Genomic DNA, 23446 nt, shown 5'->3' on the forward strand with positions numbered 1-23446 from the left:
AAAACTTCTTTTTTTTTTTGTTTGTTTAATGCCTGAATCGCATTTCATTGATTCGATGGACCATAAATAGAGTAAACTCTTAAGATTTTTGGTTTGAGGGCTATTATAGAAAATATTGCAACGAATAGTCCCTTACAAATAGATTTTTGCTTCTCGCACAGAAGGACTCACAAGATCAAATGGTATGAACGTCTTCTTGTCTCTTGCACACATTGCCATGTAGCTGTCTAAATGGCTCGGTGCTAATTTACAATTTAAACAGCAATAAATAAGAAAACCAATTTCCCTAAATAATCTCGGCTGTGCTGGGTGTTCATTTTAATCTTTAGTACGTGTCAATTCATAACTCAAAGACACTGCAATTTTTTTTTAAATTTCTAGCAAAGATGAACATTTTTTTCATGTGTTAATTATGTTTTCTTTCCCACGTGTGGATTTTTTTGCTCTCAGTCTGTTAAAGCCTTGATGTTTTCCTGTCTCATTTCTTTTTCTCTAGTGTAGCCCTGTGTGAACTCAGAAGAGAAGAAACTGGAGTTAAAATTGTGTCTTTAGCTGTGTTTATTATTTGGGCTTTTTTTCCCCTTTTACAGAAAGACTTAAAGGAAATTATTGATGCCTTTGTGTATAAACTTCACCTTACTCTGAAATAATTGGTGTAGATCAAAGGAAGTAGAGGGATACATGCATAGTGATCAGCTGATAACCGTTTCTCTTTTCTTTCACCTAGCAGAGCAGCTTTCACATTAGAGAGATCACACACATTTTCTCCTGATAGGCAGCCAGCTCCATTTTGGTGGGAAGGTGGGAGGAGAAAGCCTTATCTTCAGAGTAGAATGGAATCAATGAAAAGACCTGTTTGCTTTAAGGAATGGAGTGGAATCTAGCGGGGAAGGGAGGCGGAGAAGGGATATTTGTTTTTCCTTAAGTGGTTATAATTAAAGCCTTCCACCCAATTGCTCAGTGAACCAGAAAAAGGTATTTGTGAAGTTGTGTGTGTGTGTTTAACATCACAGAAGAGCCCTGCAGCTTTCTTTATAGAAAAAATTGCTCTCCAGCGGCACCTTGTGGGAAATGAGTCATCCTGCAACTTGGGTACTTGACTTTGGATTTAACAAAGTTGCTTTTGGTAGTTGTGTGTTCCTTCCCTCTGACCCACTTCCCCTGCTAAAGATCAAGGGATTTTGCAAAGAATTATGTCAGTTGTATTTCTGCATAACAGTCAGTGAACAGTAAGATGTATCTTCATGTATGGATCCTAGATTGTGAATCAAACCAAGTAGCTAGAGTGATTCGTCATGTTGCATCATTAAAGTCGTCTTTGGAATGTCTAAGGTTATTCATTCAAGAAACCACTAATTCGAGGCTTTAAAATTTTGTTTTCCAGGTGGAAACAAGTTAATCAAGCAGCATTTTAGTCTGAATTGGGCATGGATCTCCTTTGAAAAGGAATATTACTTGATCAATGAGGACTCCAAATTTCTAGATGTCGTGCTTAAACGTAGAGGTTATTTGGGAGAGACTTCCTTTATAAGTAAGTTTAATTTGCACTTCTGTCTCAAAATCCCATTTTTCTAGCAAAAGTTCATAATTTTTCTATGATTAAAAATGTTGGGCTTTCCTGGTGGCGCAGTGGTTGAGAGTCCGCCTGCCGATGCAGGGGACGCGGGTTCGTGCCCCGGTCCGGGAAGATCCCACATGCCGCGGAGCGGCTGGGCCTGTGAGCCATGGCCGCTGAGCCTGCGCGTCCGGAGCCTGTGCTCCGCAACGGGAGAGTCCACGACAGTGAGAGGCCCGCGTACCGCAAAAAAAAAAAAAAAAAAAAGTTTAGTTTTCTGCTCTAGTTTTAAAGCTTAGGGAGATACTGACAATTAAAGGTTCTTTACTAAAGAAACATGCCAAAAGTTTTGTGCTGAGGCTAAATCAAAGAGACAGAGGCTGAAAAAATAGGAAGTATGTAATCAAAATATATACCTCTTCAAATCTTCTACCTACATATGATATTTCTCTGATATAAAATAACTTTACAAAATGACAGTAATAGCTCATAAATTAAAATAACTTAAGTGTCACTAGATCTTAGAATAGGCTTAGGCAACTCTGTAATTTATAAGATAAAATCCTGCTGAAATATAAATTTATGAAGGCTACTTTAATACTAAGTAAACAAAAAACTGTTCAGTGATCTATTAAGACATTGAAGTGTAATTTACTATCTGTTTGTTGCATTTGAATGCTCTGGTAGGTCACTAAAAGTTTCAAAAACCCTAACACTACATAAGAGCGCTACATAAAAGATAAATGTTGTGAATTTTCTTCCCAACAGTAAGGTGTTAAATACTAATCCTTTTCTGCTGCCTTACCCTTTTAAATAAAATCAACAAGGACCTACTGAATAGCATAGGGAACTCTTTATGGGAAAAGAATCTGAAAAAGTTTGGATATATGTGTATGTATAGCTGAATCACTTTGCTGTACACCTGAAACTAACACAACATTATAAATCAACTATACTCCAATATAAAATAAATTTTTTTAAAAAAAGAGTCAAAAGCAAATGAGTAAACCTTTTTTCATCTCCAAGCTCACATTCAATTTCATGTAAACATAAAATAGAGAAAAGTAGGTATATTAGTCATTTTAAACAGTAATATAATCAGCACAAAATATTTGGCATGGTGATGAAAAATAATAGCACCCCAGGTGATTATATTATTTTTGGTACCGTGTGTTATATAGACATCTAGGCTGATAGAATTTTCATGCGGTGAAAGAGATTTCATTGTGAGTATCAACTAAGGTAGGAATCTAGGAAAATGTTGGCAAAATAAAAAGCTGATAACCCTGTGTTTGTTTCCAAAATGATTATTTGAGATTTTACTGGTCCATGAAATTCAAAAGCCTTAAACAGTAGATCCCTATCAGCACACACAAACACACACACACACACACACACACACACGCATATTCTACACACCATACTTTTGCCATGAACTCTATCCCCACCCACCTGCCATGATTTCCACTGATGCTGGGATGCTGGATATTAATTATCCCTTATTTCCAAAGTGCTTTTTGTTTTTTAACTTTAGATGACGGTTTTTCACATTATGCTTTACTGACCCCTCAAGGCTCCTCTGGCTTCAGGAGTGCGGGTCCACCTGCAGACCCATCTGGCAGCTCTGCTTTCATCTTTATTTGCCTGTGCCTCTTTGTAGGCGGTCATTTACAATCTGTGTTTAACCTTCTAAAGCACAGTGAATGCTCTTATTGCCCTCAAAGAGGCGTGTTCTTTCTGCGCACACACGTGTGCCCTTCAGATCAGGAATTTGATTCTGCCTTACGTATTGTCAGTCAGAGATGCACCTTAACTGTGCTTTGTGCTTGAAAATGTAGCAGATAATTCACAGGGAAAGTAATAACTAAAAGACAGAGCACCTTAGCAGTTCTTAAGGATGCTTTCATCTATTTGCGTTTTACCTAAATTCCCACTCCTAGTGAATATATTTAGTTATTCGCTCACATACGGCCCCTTGATAGCAATGGGAAAGTTAATGGTTGAAAAATAGTTTTAAAACTATCTTTTCAGATTTTTCTCTCTGTTGCCCTTTTTTAAGCTGAATGCTAAAATATTGAACGAGCCTCTTTTTTTCTCCCGAAGTTATTTTTTCAATGAACTATTATTTCCTTCAGGCGTGGAGATCATTCATAATTCTAAAAAGGCTCTATAGCGCTACTTGGTTAACCTCACAATGTTACTTAGTAACCCAGGGTGATAGAAAGTTGGAAAGACTTCTGTGTGTGGCCCATACCCATCGATCATTGAAGATGGTAATAGAATTCATGCTAGGACTGGCAATGGAAAAGTCAGGTTAAAGCAAAGGGTAGCCCTGTAGAAGTTCTGCAAGGGATGTGTTTCGTATTACTGTTCCCCTACAACCTCCAATTTCATGTATGGAGGTTTAGAATTAGATAGCTTGTATTATAGCTAAAGACAGAATATCATTTACCCTCAGGCACACAGTTAATAAATCATGTATTTTGTATACGTATTTTCTCAGAGATAATTGTTTATGTTATAAGCATTATAATCCATTAATAAATTAAATATGTATTTGCCTCTCACAAAAGAATTTCAATTTCAAGGATCTTAATGCTCCCACTTACTGAACACGCATTAAATGCGAGATATTCCACCAAGCACATTAAGTGCTTTACCCATCTCTTTTACTGTTTACAAGAGTAAAGAGTATTTTTTTATTTTTAAGTTTTAAAAAAAATTTATGTATTTATTTTTGGCTGAGTTGGATCTTTTCTGCTTTTAATACATTAATGTATTAATACATTAATAAATTTATGTATTTATTTTTGGCTGAGTTGGATCTTTTCTGCTTTTAATACATTAATGTATTAATACATTAATAAATTTATGTATTTATTTTTGGCTGAGTTGGATCTTTTCTGCTTTTAATACATTAATGTATTAATACATTAATAAATTTATGTATTTATTTTTGGCTGAGTTGGATCTTTTCTGCTGCGTGCGGGCTTTCTCTAGTTGCAGCGAGCGGGGGCTACTCTTCGTTGTGGTGCGCGGGCTTCTCATCGTGGTGGCTACTCTTGTTGCGGATCACAGGCTCTAGGCGTGCGGGCTTCAGTAGTTGTGGCTCATGGGCTCAGTAGTTGTGGCTCACAGGCTCAGTAGTTGTGGCTCGCGGGCTCTAGAGCACAGGCTCAGTAGTTGTGGTGCACGGGCTTAGTTGCTCCGCGGCATGTGAGATCTTCCCGGACCAGGGCTCGAACCTGTGTCCCCTGCACTGTCAGGTGGATTCTTAACCACTGCGCCAACAGGGAAGCCCTCTTTACAATCTTTTATTCACTAACTCAACTAGTATTTTCCTGAGTGCTTGTTAAGTGCCAGACACTGTGTTAGGTAATGGACTGTGGGGTGATAATAATGATAGCTAATTTATTGAGTTATTATTACAGGCCAGCCCTGGTTCTCAACACCTTACATAGTCAACCCCAAGAAAAGTGGGTCATTATATCCCCCGTTTTACAGGTAAAGAAACAGAAAGGTTGTCATATCCCCAAAGTTACATAGCTACTAAGGCCAGAAGTGAGATTTGGCTCCAGGGCAGATTCTCTTAACTACCACCCCACAGCGCTTCTTAAATCCTCTGCAACCGAGGAAGTTAACTTGCCTATGATTTCATAGCCGCTGTGTGGCAGAGGTAGGACTGAAGTCTAACCTCTCATTCCAAAGTACCTTGCTTAACCCCCATACCATTCTTCCATGCCACGGGAAGAGATGCAATTGTAGTTTCATTTAGTAAATCAAAGTAATATGTTTTGTTTAATAATTATCTTTGAAAAAAGAAGCATAAATTTAAGCCCAATTTATGTAAGCCTTTTAATTTCCAGAATTCTTTTTCCCCAATATAATAATATTTTTGTAATATGTATGGTTTACTAGCTGAATATTTGTATCTCCAAGTAAGAGCAAAATTTTCGAACATTGTGTGACTGTCTTGTCTACCACATTAAAGTATGAACTAATCTGTCTCCTTCACAATCTATACACCATTTCTTCATCCTTTATAAAAATTGGGCACCTATGTAAGAGTGCCTCGTGGAGGTATGATGTATTTAGTAGGTATCTACCCACCCTCAGATCTTAATGCACATAAGACTTACATGGGGATCTTGCTAAAACGTTGGTTCTGATTGAATAGGTCTGGGGTAGGGTTTGAAATTCTGCATTTCTAACAAGCGTCCAGATCTGGTCCATGCTGCTGGCCCATGGACCACACTTTTAGTAACAGGGTAGACTAGCCCTGCACTTAGAATAGGTACTGTGTGTCAATTATGAAAAGGGAATCTTTATTTTTGACCCCAAGTAAATTTAATATTCCATCATGGTCTTATTGTACCTTTTGAAAAAGATGACATGCCCTTCGTTGTTTTCTCATGTTTGAGAAACATACCAAACAGTTTAAGACAATCTTTTTCATAAAATAGAACTGCATTCCTCTTCACCTGACAAATCAATGATATACTTCACATTCAGTTGGGAATCTCTTTCAAAATCCACCACAAAATGACAGAAACAACTGAGATTTGGCTTTGCAACTTATTTTTTATTTAGGTTGGATGATTTGATTATCAGTTAGAAGTATGACTAGTTGGAGCTAGTGGACACTCCTTGTATTATACGGAGTCCTTTTGGTTTTTCACTGCCTTTTGAATCTCCAGGAAAATAATGCATTGTTGATGAAACAAAACAAATCGGAAAAGTGGGCAGTAGCTATCAGAGTCCAAATCATAGATTCTTTTGCTGGTCGTACCACTGGAGATAAATGGGTCAATGAGCCGCGTGTGTGCTGGAACCTCAGAGAGAATGATTCCTTTCATCATCACCTCGGCAGTGAATTGTGGTGGATCCAAGAGGTGTTGACAGCCACCCTGTGAGCATTAGGAACCAGAGAGCTAACAGGAAGTCTGCAATGCTCAACAAGATACGTAGTGCTGAAATTCCTGGTTCTGTGCCCTTTTTTCTCTTGCCATTCAGTAAATTATGCTTCACCTCCTATTGAAAAAAAAGAATATTTCTGAGATCTATAAGACAGAAGTAGTTTAGTGAAATATTTATCTTCATCGTCATTTTAAGATGAAATAGTCAGTGATATATTCAGATGAAGAAATAAATATTCAAATTAATCTTGCAGGGTGGGATGAATTGGGAGATTGGGATTGACATATATACACTGTTGATTCTAGGTATAAAATAGATAATTAATGAGAACCTGAAAAAAAACCAGATAAATCTTGCATAAGCACCACAGGACAGAGGTTTTATCTGTTCTGTCTGGCTCATAGTAGGCACCCAATGAACATTTGTGATTGAATGGATCTTACTTGGTCCAGTTTCATTTCTAGTTTGAAGAACCAAAGGGCATTTTCTGAAAATAAGATAATTTTTTTCAGAAGTGAGAAATGGTACAAAGAATTTATTTTCAGACTTTTTAATTCTAATAGGCACAAGATTTTATTTTTCTCTTTTTAAATCTTTCTACCAAATTCTCTGAAAATGCCAATATTTTTGTTTTTTTACATCTTTATTGGAGTATAATTGCTTTACAGTGGTGTGTTAGTTTCTGCTTTATAACAAAGTGAATCACTTATACATATACATATGTTCCCATATCTCTTCCCTCTTGCGTCTCCCTCCCCACCACCCTCCCTATCCCACCCCTCTAGGTGGTCACAAAGCACTAAGCTGATCTCCCTGTGCCATGCGGCTGCTTCCCACTAGCTATCTGTTTTACGTTTGGTAGTGTATATATGTCCATGCCACTCTCTCACTTTGTCACAGCTTACCCTTCCCCCTCCCCATATCCTCAAGTCCATTCTCTAGTAGGTCTGTGTCTTTATTCCTGTCTTATCCCTAGGTTCTTCATGACATTTTTTTTTGAAAACGCCAATGTATAAAGGAATATATTTGAAAATTATTCCATTAACTTGTATCATTAAGAGGTTCTGATCAGTACTTGAAAATATACTAGAACAAATACTAACTGCAATTTTGTAATTTTTCTATGATGTTGAATTTGTTGACTCTTACTCATTGCTTTATAGATCATACATCTTAAGATTTGAGTATGTAGCATAGTAATGGCAAATAAAGATGCTCTTGTAATGTACTTAGAGACTCAGGGATCCTTTAACCTTCCCAGCTAACTGAAATGGACCTTGAGTGAACCAACAGAGTACTGCTCATAATAACCATATACATTTAGCTCTCCAATTCTCTTCGCATGGCTTCGTGGAATTCTGGAATGCTCCACAAAGAAAAACCTGGCAATAGTCATGTTGACAAACGCTGAATTAGATTTTTTAAGGGTCCTAGTTCCATTAAATGTTTAGAGAATATTATAATTTTTTATTATCATGCTTGGCCATTTACAGCTTAGATTATCAAAGAATTCTTTGACTCACAGAGTCTCTTGCTGGCTTATATTTTCTAGTTAGAGAATTTTTCTTAAGTTTTTAAAATATAACACATGCAATACAACCCATGCAAAAAAGTAAATGTGAAGAGTTTTTAGATCGTACGAATTTGTGGGTGTGAGACTATTTCAGAATGTGAGCATCGATTTCCTCGGTCCTGTTTTACAAGTGGTTCTAACACAAACTTAGCTCAAAGAATATATAGCAAAACCATAATGGGGCAAGAGTAGAACAGAATCATGCACTGCTTAACAGCTACAGTAGAACACTTTTACTGTAAGACCCATACCCAATTATCCATCTCATGGAATCAAGGCAGGATTTACTTTGCACTGCAGGATACAGTGACACACAAAAAGTTGACAACAAGGAAAGCCTTAATAACTAGTTGAAAATGAAACAAAGGAAATGATACTGTGTTTCTGTGAAGGTATTGGCTCAAGAGATGGGACTGCAAAAAAAGACAAAGACTTCAAGGGCAAAGCACAGAAACAAGTGCAGTTCAACCCAGGCCAGACCCGGGCCACGTGGAGAGTGCGGATCCTGAGTGATGGGGAACATGAACGGGCCGAGACCTTCCAGGTGGTTCTCTCAGAGCCCGTGCTGGCTGCCCTGGAATTCCCTGCAGTGACCACAGTGGAGATCGTGGACCCAGGAGACGGTAAAAGCTACCATCAACTCAGTGGTGTTGTCACTGTTGGGTTTTTATGACAAAACACCTTATAAAGGAGGTTTTAAATTCAATGTTTGGATTTTCCATAGAGAGAACTTTCTAGATGAATGGTTCAGTATTCTCAGATATGCTGATGGGAGAGAGAACCCGAAAATTAATGAAAGGAAGCGATATTTTTTCAAGTCAATGGACTACAAATACACCTAGGATTATCAATATGTTCTTTCTCTTATTATAATTTTATCCTTCAGAACCGACGTCGCTCATCTCATTTTTCTAGAATTACTTCATGACTTTTTAAAGTCTTTTAAATGTGTTTTAAAATGTCCTTTAAACAAATGCTTTAAGAATTAGACCATTTGGGGATTAATTTGTTCTCCATATAACACTTTATTCAAATTTCTTCATATATTCACCAGCCAAAACTTTTCATTCTGCCATATGTTTCCACATTTGTTACATAATACCCACCAACCCACCCCCTCTCCTTGGTGAAAAATACCTTGCATCATTGCTCTTAATTTCTGTTAGATCATGTTTTCTTGTCAATGCACACCCTTAGCTGATGTTGGTTCAAGTGAACCTCACTGATTTGAGTGTAAATTGACCTTTCCCTCCCCTGCCATACTCCTCCAGTCCTGACTTGTCTCGGTGCAGCCAGGGAAAAAAAAAGGTTGAATTGGCCTTTTGAGGGCTGGCATTTATACAAAGCTTGGTGAGCCTCCTCTAAAGCTGAAATCCTGTCAGAAGACAGACGTGACTTTCTTTTAAACCGCCAGCCTATTTATTTCGTTAGTCAGAAAACTCTTAAATGTTCTGTGAAGATACAATCTACTGAGTACGTGAAACGGAGACATATGTGGAAATCTCTGGGTTTAACAACTGAGCATAATTAAGGAGAGAGGATAAGAGAACCGGAGCTCCGGCTCTGTTTGTTTAACTAACATCTCTGCCTTTAGTTGCCTATGAACTTCAGTTATGTTTATCATTTCCGTTAAAGAACAGGACGGAAATGTTAATTAGCATTTAATTACATTTAATTTTATCTGCGTTATCTGGGAATAAACAATTAAATTTTCTTCTAGTCCTGAGTTTGGGGTAAGTGCTAGCATAATAAAGCTTTTCTCTCTTTTGAACAGGCCCATGACAGCTTTAATACATATAAACTGGCCCATTAGTTACAGTTTGTTTGAAGCCATTTCTTGATGTTTTATTTGCCCATTGGTATACTTGCCATACTTGACCCCAAGAATAGGACACTTAAACTCATTTGTGCCTTCCTATTGATAAGCCCAGAGTGACACACAATACTCCCTACCCGTAGTAAGTCTGAGAAGTGGGATTTTAAAAACAAATGCACACAATATACATACACACACACACACACACACACACACACACTCCTTATATAATCTATACTCTTGAAGGCTACCAAATTAAAATTTGCCACAATTTTATTTTATGTAATGGTCACCTGAGTTGTCTTGGCAATTTTCTAGATGAAGTTCAGCGCTATTCATCCCAGGCCACGATCATCCCTGTGACGGCTGACAAGTGTGCTGGCACAGCAGTTGCCTAATATAATCCATGTCTTGTTGAACATCAGTGGTCTTGAAATGACAAGGCATGGGTTTGTTTCCCAACTCTACAATTTATAGTTGTATGAGATCTAACATCGAATCACATGGCTTTTATGAAGATTTAGTTTCCTAATGCACACAACAAGGAAAATTAATTATTCTCGTGGTACAGCATTCTTATGAAAGAGTTCCATACGACATAAAGCAAAATACAAATATTGTTGTTATTTCTAATAGCATACATACAATGTTAGATTTTTTGTTGTTGTTTATTTTTTGCCATTTGTATATATTGTCTATTATTTTCAATGTTAGATTTCATATTAAGAGATTAAATAACCTGTTTTCTTTCCACAAAGGATCACTTTCCCAACCATTTCAAAATTTTGATTATTTCTTTCTACACTCGCTTGTAACTCTTCACGTGTGAATTCACTAGCTCTAGGAACCATTGTGCCTATAAGCTCTCCCTCTGCTGCTTATTAACTCTAGGACATGTTATGAGATTTTTTTTTTGCATGTATTAAAAATGTATCCAGCTCACACTTCTGCTGGGGACAGCACTATGTATTGGGGATGCAAAGATAATAGGATACAGTCTCTTCTATCAAAGAGCATATGGTCTAACGGGAAACAGAGCCCTGTAAGTAAGTTATGGTGGCAGAATGTGATGTAGTATCAACACAACAAAGAATGAACAGAGTGTTATGGGAGCAAGAGGGGGAATAATCAACTCTGCTTTATCTTAGGCTGGGAACTGCTTTTACTTATTAGCCAGTTTATATAAACACATGCAAGTACACACTTTTGCCAGTACTTACCAGTAACTGGTACTGATAACGATAATAACTGAAATTCATCGAGCACCTGCCGTGTGCCAGACAGTGTACTTAGCACATTATATACGTTCTTTCATTCACTCCTTTACCTCACTACCTTTCAGTCATGCGTACCGTTTAACTTGATGTTTATAGGATGCTCTCAATTCCACATGAGACAAATTTTAGAACATTTGTTCCCAAATTTTATGACAAAAAACTTAGGAACATAAGCTTTCTACACACACACACACACACACACACACACACACACATATACATACATACATACATCATGGCTCCTCACATGTTCATAATTATACTCTTAGAATACTCTCCCTCGATTTATGTTTTTAAATTACATAGTCATGGCTCAGGTAAAGCTTTTTAATGACTATGACTTTATTCAGTAAATGAGTATCTACGTCTACCGCAAAAATAACAAACACCCTTAGGTGCTTATTTATTTAACTCGACTCAACAGTCAGTGCCCATATGGGTGCTCTGTGATGCTTCTCATGCCTCCAGATGTCTGCGACTCTCTGATTGGGCACCATGGCTCTATCTATAATCAATAAAGTTGACTCCTCTCTAAAGATTGGTGCAGTCGTTGTGTTTTCCTGCATCATCTGTGCAAGAGTGCAGCCTGACTCGAGGGGCAGACACCAGTGAGAGCCTGGTGCAACTGCACCCCATCCCCCTCCCTCACAGCCCTGGACTGGCCTTGGGTAGAATGGAACCAAAGCTCCCAAATGCCCACACACAGATCTCACAGCCATGCTGGGACCTGCCCCTGCCCATCCGGGAGGGGCCACCCGAGCGCAGTTCAGCTATCAGATGGGGCTTCGGAAGCCCACATTTTTGTCCAGAACAGACTTATTTTGTTGCATAAAAGTGGAGACTGAAAAGGAGCTTTTGGTACTATTCAACAGAATGCTGTTGGAGCACAGAGAGGGAATACAGCGTTCTGCCACGATTATGGAAATCGGTAACTTCCTAGGCAAATGGGTTTAGTCATTGATTAAGTAAATCAGTAAATTCAATTTCCTCATCAATTGAAGCCTGGGGTACAAAGAGAAAAACTAAAATAAGCAGAGAACGGACTGCGGAGCAGAGAGGTGAGCCTCTCTGTGTCACACCCCCTACGCCTCCAGGTGTTTTTGCAGCCTCAGGGTGCACACCCGTGGAAAATCTGCTACTGTTATGAGTTTTACCTCTCTCCTTCATCCTCCTCTGTCACTTTGCTGTCCTCCCTTGTTTCACTTTGATTCCACAATCTCCATCTTTTGCATATGCCCATAGAAAGTTCCAGCTGGGAGGGGTTTTTAAGTGCATGAAATGTTTAACTCCTTTTCTGGATGAGGAACCCAAGAAATTGGGCCACCTTTTAGCCTCTGCCTAAGTCAACCACTTGAAAGCTGTTTCATTTGGTTTTCTTTTAGTATCGGCAGAGATGGGTGAAGTTACATTTCATTTCAGGGGATGGGCACTCCTCTGCGAAATTCCATTGAATGGTACCAGTTGTCTTCTGTTAAAAGATCCGCTGCCACTAGGCTGGATTGTGATCAAAAGCAGACAGCAGATTTCCATGAGACAAGAAGGGCTTTGAGGAAATTTCAGATCACTGTTATTCCTCCTGCCCTGTTTTCTAACCCAGATCAGAGAAGTCCGAAAGGATTATTCCTTAGGCAAAGGGTTTCATAATAATCATCATACCAGTCTCTACCACACTGGAGTGCCCACTGTGAGCCAGACACTGCATTAGGACCTTTACAACCTTATCTCATTCCAACCTTATGTTTACAACTCTGCAATTTATATATCAATTTCCAAGTGAAATCTCTGAGGCTCAAAGAATTTATTTTCCTAAAGTCCCCCAGCTAGTAAGTGCCAGGGCCAGTGTTTGAACAGACAAATATACACACACACATATATGTATATATATACACACACAGGTATACACATATATGCACATACACGCACATATGTGTATACACACGCACATTTGTATATACGCGTATATGCATGTACACACATGTACATACACGCGCATATATGTGTATATACACATACATGCGTATACGCACACATGTACATGCACACATATGTGTATATGCATATATGTGTATATATGCCCAGCCGTGTGTATACGCACATGTATGTATATACACACATATGTATATGCACACATATATGTATATATACACACACACACACACATTTCCTCCAAAGCTCTTCTCTTTCCTCAGTTATACGGTTGCCTGTCATTTCACATGAAGAAATAATGAAATCATATCCAAAATCATAATTAAACAGTATATTTTGCCCTAGCAGCATTGTTTCACCTATTCTTCTATATAAAAAAGTAATTCCTTTTATTCTTATTCTATTATCTTTTGTCTTTATACATCAAGCCTCAAATATATGAGTATAGGTGAATAAAAGCAAGTGTTCTAGGAAAATTATCAAGACCACTTTAGCCCTTGTATGATGTATCTGTGTGTTCAACAAATGTTTATTGAGCATCTGCTATATGCCAGGAATTCTGCTAAGAGCTAGGGATATATGCCCGAGTGAAGAACGCACACTGACCCTGAAGCGTCATATCACTCAGTGATTACATTCCACTAAATTGTTACATTTAACAATACAGATGCTATGTGTTATGATAAGGGGAGCAATCACGGTGTCCACAGAAGTATCTAACCTGGGATGAAGATTCTTAACTTTCTTTATACGAGGTTCCCTAACCGTGAGAAATTACACCATCTTTCCTCACTCTTAGAAGCATATAGGTATTAATTAATATAAAACACTTTAATTTCTGGGAAGAGGAAAATATGAAGAACTAAAACTTTTGATTTCATATAAAGATCCCTTTCCTTTTTTACTGTGTGTCATTTCTAACCAGTAAAATGACTTTTATGTACTTTATTAGGAGAACACAACCTTAAATATAGGTATTTGAGTACAGATACCTAACATAGATATCTGAAGCCTATAAGTATTTTATGCAATTGTTTAGTTTGTACACTTGAAGTATCTGCAAACTTCTGATTGAAATGGGCTTATTCTGATATTTTAATGATGTCAAAACATAGCCATGAACTAGTAGATTAAAATATATGATGTCTAATCATTTTTGGCGGGACCAGTTTAGGTTAATACTATATAATATATAGTAGAGAATAAACATACTATTCTAGAGGAAAGTAGAGCTTATATCTCAGGAACGCTAATCTTATCGGAGACAAAAAAAAAAGGCAAACTTTTGTGTGCTGAGTGAACCAAACCCATTTCATGAGGTAGAATTCAGATGACATAGGCTGACTAATATACGAAATTCAAATATTATTACTTTTCAAATTTCGTACCATCGGAAATGTTGACCTAAAGAGATCACTGGCTAGCTGATATTTTGACATGAGTGTGCTAAAACAGAAGGTCCAGAATTAATGAAATGATCGTCAGTGGCAGCTGATGACACCAAAATGATAAGGCACGCAAGAGCTTCGACTTCAGTGAGTGTCAAAGCTTTCTTCTTTTTGAACTCTATTGCTGTACAGCATGGGTCATTGTCTTAAGAGAAAGAAAAAAATATTAAACACTTGTTCAAAGGATAAGCACACATTTGTACATTTTTGGCCCCAAAAAGGTAGATAAGGGAAAAGGTGGTGCAAAGTAAAACTATTTCAGTGATGGAGAACTTTCCAAAATTTTCTACATTCACAAAATAAAAACATTGAATGATATGAACAAAGATTACTCAGAGATTCACTCTAACCAAAGTATTGGCATAGTGCTTCAGAATAATTTTTGGACCTCATGGTATCCTGATGTGAACTTGTAACACTTATTGTCATGTGACTTAGATATGTTTTCATTATTCTGTTCTTTTAAGTTCCTGTTAAATTAGCCTATATTACCATATCTGTTTCAGAGTTAAAACAAAACAAAACAAAACAAACCACTGAAATGTTAGAAAGCTTTCCACTGATGTTCAAACATCAGTGGCAGACTCCACACTAAGTACCATTTGTTGGCTAGTCTGAGGGCACCGGAGCAGCCTGAAGATGTACCAGAATATCTTCTGAGTTGTTTTTGAATGTGCCAAACTTTTTAAAGATGATGAACACTCAGGGCCTTCATCTAGGCCCTGCATTTTCTTTCCCTTCTTTGTTCTATTATAGGAAAGATTTTTAGGAGATATTTTTTCTATCATGTTTTTAGCAGAGTCTGGTGTTTTTGTAATCCACTCAGAATAATTGAGAAAAGGACATCTTTCAAATTTTATTTCTTAGAACAGAAGTCATTTTTTTGCCTAAGTTACAGCACAGTCAAAACCTAAAAATAAAAATTGCCATTAGATAAATCAAAGTACTCCTTTCAATACAGTCACATTGACTAATAAAGCATGCATTCACTTTATTCAGCTTTATCTTTCAAAACAAAGAATAATGAAACCAATCTGAAAATATAAAAGTAACACATGTTCATTGTCAAAAATTGACAGATTTAAAGAAATAAAAGTCACTTGTCCTGCCACGTGAAGATAACCACTGTTTACACTGAGAGGATGTCCCTGCAGTCATTTTTTTCTGTGTCTCTATTGACTTATTAGAGAGTTTACTATTTCCGTAATATCACCCTTGTTTTGTCTCTCGGTGTATATAGTAGCGTGTATCTGTTAATCCCAAACTCCAAACTCCCCACCTTTCCTCTTTGGTAACCATAAGGTTTATTCCACTGTAAAACTTTCCCACTCCTCTGCCTGCCTTTGGGTCTCAGCCAAATACAAGTGATGGTGGCTGGATAAACAGCCTTTGCTTGTTTCATCCCACTGCCTGGTCCTTGTATATTTCCACAGGATCCTGCTCTGAGTAAAAAGCAAAGTCCTGCCAGTGGTCCTGAAAGCTCCATGCGATCCACTCACCCCCACTCATTGTCACTTCACCAGCCCATGTTCTGTCCTCTCCTCCTTGCCCAGTTTACTCAGACCATCAAACCACACTGGTGTCCTGGCCATTCCTTGCATATACCTGGCCTGAAGTATATACACTTGTTCATTCCCTTTGCCAGGAATTCTCTTCCCTAAATTACGCACATAGGGTATCTCATTACCACCTTGCCATCTCAGCTCAAATGTAACTCTATCACAGACACTTTCCTGTATAATACAGACCTGCCGTGGCGCATACCATGCCCCAGCCCTCCCTCCACCCTCCACCCCCCGCGCCCCCCTGCATCCCCGCCGGCACACTCCATCTTCTTCATATCATTTGTCACCTCCTGGCATACTATATATTTTCTTGAATATGTGTTTATTTTCTTCCTCCTCTCCACCCCCAACTAGAAAGAAAACTCCATAAGACCAGGGATTTTGTTTACCTCCATGGCTCCTGTGCCTGGTTCAGTGTCTGGCAAGAAGAAGTCACCCAATCAATGTTTGATAAATGAATAATTAGTTATTAAATCTTACATCCACAGATTTTTTAAATGGTGCCATTTTTTCAATTGCTGTATCAGTCAGAGTCCCAGGAGAAAAGAAATGGCACATTCAAAATTAGAAAATTTAAAATAATTTAATAACACGACTTTTGCAAAGATGAGGCCGAGAATTGGGAAACCACCAGGTTTAGTTAAATGCCCCAAGGCTTGTAAGAGCGGATACCATCACCACCTCTAAGCCTCGGGGGAAAGGGAAGGAGAAGTTAGCTGGACCAGTGAACGAGCTAGGGCAGCCAGTGGGCACGATGACCTTTACTTGGTGGGGTACAGCCAGCTCTGGAACCTTGAGGGGAGCCAGGGGGACGAATGCTGACCCCACGTTGCTCTCACCCTCCCAAGTCCTGCCTGTGCTGTCAGCCAGAGACAGAGCGCAAGGGAAACCTTTGATGTGGTTCTCATTAGTCAGCCCCTGGAGCACAGGGCAGGGTGGAGAGGGGTGGAACGTGGACCTTGACGGCCAGCGTCCACTATTCCAGCGTCTTTTATAATCATCCAAAGCAGTGTGGCTTACTGTTGTAAAAATAATCATGAAGCATTTTCCGTGTGTGTGTGGGACTTTCAGTGAAGCAGACTCCCAGGCAACTTCCAAAGTATCTATTTGAGGGTTATCATGTCAAACTGTTGAACTAAACGTTCTCTTGAACTAAATGTAGTTTTGCATTGAACCACGATTTCCAACAATTTAATTATGCCATTTTTATTATTTCGTGTACCTTTGCGCTACCTTAAAAATGAATCAGTGAGACTCATAGTATTATATAAGTATAATGTATACTCTGTGCTATTGTCACTCCTCTAGAGGAGGAGGGAAACCACAGATGTGTCCCTTACAGTGATACATAGATTTCTAAATTCTAAAGGGACTGCTGTTTAAAACACAATAAACAGACAAAAACACCGTGTCAAACAATGCATTATTATACTTTTATTTTTTAATTTTATTTATTTATTTTTTAACATCTTTATTGGAGTATAATTGTTTTACAAAGGTGTGTTAGTTCCTGCTGTATAACAAAGTGAATCAGTTATACATATACATATATCCCCATATCCCCTCACTCTTGCGTCTCCCTCCCTCCCACCCTCCCTATCCCACGCCTCCAGGTGGACACAAAGCACCGAGCTGATCTCCCTGTGCTATGCGGCTGCTTCCCACTAGCTATCTACCTTACATTTGGTGGTGTATATATGTCCATGCCACTCTCTCACTTTGTCCCAGCTTACCCTTCCCCCTCCCTGTGTCCTCAAGTCCATTCTCTACGTCTGTGTCTTTATTCCTGTCCTGCCCTTAGGTTCATCAGAACCATTTTTTTTTTAGATTCCATATGTATGCGTTAGCATATGGTATTTGTTTTTCTTTTTCTGACTTACTTCACTCTGTATGACAGTCTCTAGGTCCATCCACCTCACTACAGATAACTCAATTTCGTTTCTTTTTATGGCTGAGTAATAATCCATTGTATGTACTTTTAATCATTAATCATTCAAAAGGAACACGTTTGGGGTAAAAAAAAATAATAATAATAGAGTGGACATTACAAGATCTGAGTTGTAATCCTGACTCGACCAGTAAGAGTCCTTGACAAATAATTTCAACTCTGTGGGTCCATGTTTCCTCATCAAAGTAAGCGGTGAGACAAGATGACTTCTGAGGCCTCTTCTAAGTCTAAAAGTCAACTACTCCAACAGAAGGTGGAGATCTTTCCCGAGAGAACAAAGTTGGATTTAAAGGAAGTGTGTCAGCAGCACTTATTAATTGAGAAAAAAAAAAAAAGCAATTACTGGAGATAAAAGCAATGCTGGGTCTTATTTCTAGGTTAAGAATTCACTAGCCCGGAGCCTACACACTCTATACCTGCTTCTTCTCCCCTGTCTTCCCTCCTTCCCCTCACACTGCGCTATTCTAAAAGAATATGCCAGGGGAAATGATCAATCATGAGAGCAATTAATTTGCACAGGATTATGTCATATGTAAGACGCTCAGACAAAAACAATTGTGTTTTCTCCTTAGAATCAACTGTGTTCATCCCCCAGTCTGAATACTCCATCGAGGAGGACATTGGTGAACTTCTCATTCCCATCAGGAGAAGTGGAGATGTGAGCCGGGAGTTGATGGTGATCTGTTACACGCGGCAAGGTAGCTCGATTTGCGAGTGAACTAAAATGTCCCCGCGAAGATATAAATAAGCCTCTTTAACATGCTGGAGGCATAACATTATACCACGAAGGTTATACTTTACTAGTCCAGTTTTCAAATAGGAAAAAAGTTTCCAGGCGGACGTCTTCCTTCACTGTGGCACCTTTGAGGATCTGGAAGGACTCTGCTGCTTATTGGAAACATTTCTGATTCATTTGGTTGCTTTAATACTCAAGGCCTTTGGGGTTGTAAGAAGTTGAAGCTCCCCTCTCCCGCTCAAGCCTGCTCAAGTAGAAGGGGGTTATTGTTAAAAACAACAACAACAAAAGAGGCAAAGAAATGCATACCCAAGGAAAAGAAACTAATTTCAAACTGGTCTGAAACTCGTAGCGACCAAATTTCAAAACATTTGTTTTGCTCATTGAGTAGGCTCCCTCCAAAAGGTGATTTTATGCAGTACAAAATTAAAGTTAATACATAATACTCATTAATATACTGAATGCCTTTCTAGGAAACAGGTAGACTTTTCTAAGAATGTAAAAGAAAAGGTCATAAATGCAGTTGACACTGCAGACTTCCATTAAAATTTTCATTAACGTATGTGAGTTGAAAGGCAGTAAAGAATCGCGGTCAAAATGCAAATTTCAGGATCAAACTTGAGCTCTGGGTCCCAGAACAAGCGGTTGGACTTCTGTAAACCTCAGTTACCAAACGTGTAAAGCCCAGTAGGGTGGTTAAGAGGATTACGGAAGCAATGCATGTAGAGCGCTTGGCACTTTGCCTGCACACAGTAAGCATTTAAATGCTAAACTACTATTCTGTATTATTGTGTTGTTTTAAAAGACCACTGGCAGGAAGCAGAGGAGAAAACCCTTGAAATGTACTATTTGTCAGATGTTGGAGACCATTATAAAGGTGACCTATGATGCTAGCACAGTATGGAGGAGTTACTGCAGTTTCCAGGGGTGTTCATAGATATGATGGACCATGAAAATGCTGCATATGAAAAGAATCGTTTCTGGAGGTACCCTTGTAGTATGTTCTACATAAACCCCTTTCGGATTCTCTCTGTTTCCAGGAACGGCAAGAGGAACTGTGCCAACATCAGTGCTGTCCTATTCTGATTACATATCCCGGCCCGAGGACCACACCAGTGTTATCCGCTTTGACAAAGACGAGCGGGAAAAAATGTGCCGGGTCGTTATAATTGACGACTCCTTGTATGAGGAGAAGGAAACATTCCACGTTCTCCTGAGCATGCCGATGGGTGGGAGAATTGGATCAGAGTTCCCAGGGGCTCAGGTTACAATCGTCCCTGACAAAGACGATGGTAAGTACTAATTTACCCAAAACTTATTCCTCCTACCAGGCGCACCAACGTCAGGCACAACCTTCTAAACAGAAAGACGAGAGTGCAAAAGAATTTTCACATGCACATTTATCTTATGCTTGATTTTATAGTGCGATTAAGATTCTAAGTTGGCTGCATCAATCAGTTTGTCTTTCATGATTTAGTGTTTTCAAAGAGCAAAGTCACACCTATGTGTTTTCACCTGTGTACAGTTTCTTTTACAACACCATTTATCATTAGGTGATTAAACTTTAAAAATTTCCTGGTGAAGAATTGAAGCAATTTTAATAGACAATTTATCTTTTTGTTTGTTTGTTTTGCTTTGATTGCAAAAGCTTTTGTAACTTTAATCTCCGTGTTTGAACTCGTTTAACAAAGAAACCCATCAGAGGAGGCTATTAAATGACCGAGGAAGGTAATATATGGAAAATTGAGTCCAACAGGCTTCCCAAAAGGGAGAGGGTTTATCCTAGACTACTCTTCCTGAGGGAAACCTAATTCCCATAAAATAATCCCTCTTTCTGAGCAGAAAAAGGAGCAAAAGGGTCTTAATCATCACAGTTCAAAAAAACAGTTTGTGCTTTCTTGTGAGAAAAGAGAACAAGAGGAAAGACTGTGAGTCATCTTGTAATGAAAGTGAGAGCGGTAAACTGAGAGATAGGACCCCAGGACTTGAATATTTTTCTGTCCATCTTGAATTTTCCTCATGGTAGATAAAAAGAGGAGCAAACTCGGCGGATGAATCTTTTGGTTCACAAACTGGAGGAGAGTCAGAAGACTGTCATTCGAAATAATCTGAAAACTCAGGAAGTTAAAAATTACCTACCCGGGAAGTGCTTTGATGATTGTGATAGTTAAGTTAAAAAGGCTTTAACGTGTCTTGTGAGCTTATACTCTGTTCCAAGCCCAGTGCTGGGTCCTTTGTACGTTATGCTCCGAACAATCCTGTGAAATATATAATAATGTCTGTTTTTTACTGAGAAGTAATGAAAATTAGAAATGATTTTATCAAGAAGGATTTGAAGAAAGTCTTACTTCTACCTTAAACTTAGATAATGTCCGGTAGCTTTAGTTGACTAGTTTAATAGGAAATTCTATTTTGTATTTAAATATACAGAAATTTTATTTTAAATTCAGTTGATCTCAGAGAAGAAGCCAATATTTTGAATGTCAGCCAGAACATAATTAATAGCCCACCCTGAACACCTATCTGCTATCTAGATATCTCTGTTTTTATTAATATAGATAGAAAGATATAGAGCTTTAATTTTAAAATAGAAAATACATTTAGTGATTGGTTCAGTTTGCAAAAAATTTTTTCCATATGGATTGTTACAAGATGCACATGGGAAAAAAATAAAGGTTCAGAAAGAAACTATTATTTATTAAGTGCCAGGCATTTTCACTTGTACATTGCTAGATCTTTTCAAGAGTAAAGGGTGATGTCATATTTTTACATATGGCAAGGCTGAGAGAGGCCAAGTGATTGACTTGAATATACAAAGCCAGTATGTGGCAAAGTTAGTATTATCGGAGCCCCATATATGACCTTTCCATACTGTCACTCTGCCTCTAGAACAAGTGCCTAGTGGTGACAAGTTTGTGGAACCATAGGTACAGTATCTACTACTACATAATGTTTGTTAAATGTTTTATTAGCATCAGTGTTTCATTTGAGCATTACAGTTCCCTGGTGTAGACAGCTAAAGGGGTATTAGGAGTGGGGTAGCCAAAGCTCTTAGAAGCTTTTCACCCCAGAAGAGGACTGGGGAATTTGGATGCCACAGGCTTTGATTTTAAGGCATTAGAGTACCATGCAAACACTGGACCAGGAGTTTGTCAGGAATGTTACCAGCAATCACCCAGCCCCCGTTTAATAGAGCAGAAGTCCTGTGTATACCTCTCTGTTTTCTCCCATTTGTCCTTTCCCTTCCACTTCTAACTTTTAATTTTATTTTTTAATCACTCAGGTCCCACTAACGTCTTACCTTGTGGGAAGCACCACAAGTTTTCTAAGGATAAAATAAAACAAAGCAAATAAATAATCCCTACCCTCAGAGAGCTTTCACTGTAATGAAGGGAACAAGGCAAAGGTACACTGAACAGACTCACAAACATAAAACTTCACCAGAAAGTACACGATTAACTATAAGCAGATACAGTGGTATCCTCTACTTTAAATAAATTCACAACGTAAAATTTTAACTTAATAAAGTACAGCACAAATTTAGCTTTGGAAGAAGGAACTTGCCACTTTAAAGATCCCCTAGTGGAGTAAATCAAGAGATGGAATCTCTGGATAGTGTCACATTGCAGTTTAGTAAATATTTGTTCCTTTCTTCAGCACATAGTTTTTAAGAATCAAAAATTCACTCATTCATACATCTATTCATTAAAAATATGAGTGAAGCACCTCTGTACTCACATATTAGTACAGTAGCAACAAGGGGACACGAGCTCTGAACTCATGGACTTTTCAGACTCGGGGGGGTACACAGATAAGTGAACAGGCAAGCATAAAATAAATGTAATAAGTGCTCTGCGGAGGAAGGAGCATCTTTCTCTTTCAGGAAGAGCTTCTTTGAAAACATGATTTCTTAGCTGAAATTTGAGGACAATATCAGAGTAACCCGGCAAAGAGAGAAGGGAAGTGTGTTCACAAGTGCAAAGGCTGAACGCGTGTGATGCTTTCAGGGAACTGAAAGCTCGGATATAGCACAAATCTACAGCTCAAAGGAGTGAATAACAAAGAAGAATTTGGCTGGGCAAGGAGTTAATCTGATAGGATTGGGTAGCCATGTAAAGAAGTTGTGTTTTATTATTGAAATAGAAATCAGAAACTCTGACAGGTTATAAGGAGAGTGACAAAATCAGATTTGCGTTTTTGAGATATTACTCTGTCGTGGCTAAAATACAGAGACTAGATTGAACTGCTCTGAAGGCTGTTGGAGAAATATGGGTGCTAGGTGATGGCGGCTTGAACAGGGTGGTTGTATGAGGATGAAGAGACCAGGGAGCATGGCCATGACGTGGGAATTGACTGGACGTGAAAGGCTAGAGGACAGGAAAGTCCAAAGAATGGTATCTTCGTTTCCAGCAGGGCAGTTGGGCTAAGCGTGGTGCAATTCACTGAGACAGACAAAACAGGAGTAGAACTGGTGTAGGGACAAAAACAATGAGTTCATTTAGGGCGTGTTAGTTTGAAAAGGCTGCATGACTTCAAAGTGCTGGATATGGAGTAGGCAAATGGAGATATAGGTCTGGAGATTAGGACAGAGTTATGCACTAGAGACATTAAATTACATGTTATCTCTATTGATAATAATAAAAGTCATACAAGATGGCTTATACAAGAGGATAAGATGGCTTCAG

General features: G+C 38.5%; 1 protein-coding gene across 1 annotated transcript in view; it reads left to right on the forward strand.

The window, feature by feature from the left end:
• Positions 1 to 23446, forward strand: part of FREM2 (FRAS1 related extracellular matrix 2) — a 157583-nt gene that overhangs the window by 70457 nt on the left and 63680 nt on the right. The window contains exons 3-6 of the mRNA XM_065896045.1: positions 1385 to 1531; positions 8438 to 8668; positions 18598 to 18723; positions 19802 to 20053. Coding sequence (XP_065752117.1) covers positions 1385 to 1531; positions 8438 to 8668; positions 18598 to 18723; positions 19802 to 20053 — 756 coding nt within the window. The remainder of the gene's footprint in view (positions 1 to 1384; positions 1532 to 8437; positions 8669 to 18597; positions 18724 to 19801; positions 20054 to 23446) is intronic.

This window comes from Phocoena phocoena, chromosome 18 (genome assembly GCF_963924675.1).
Source record: "Phocoena phocoena chromosome 18, mPhoPho1.1, whole genome shotgun sequence".
In the NCBI taxonomy this organism is placed as follows: Eukaryota; Metazoa; Chordata; class Mammalia; order Artiodactyla; family Phocoenidae; genus Phocoena; species Phocoena phocoena.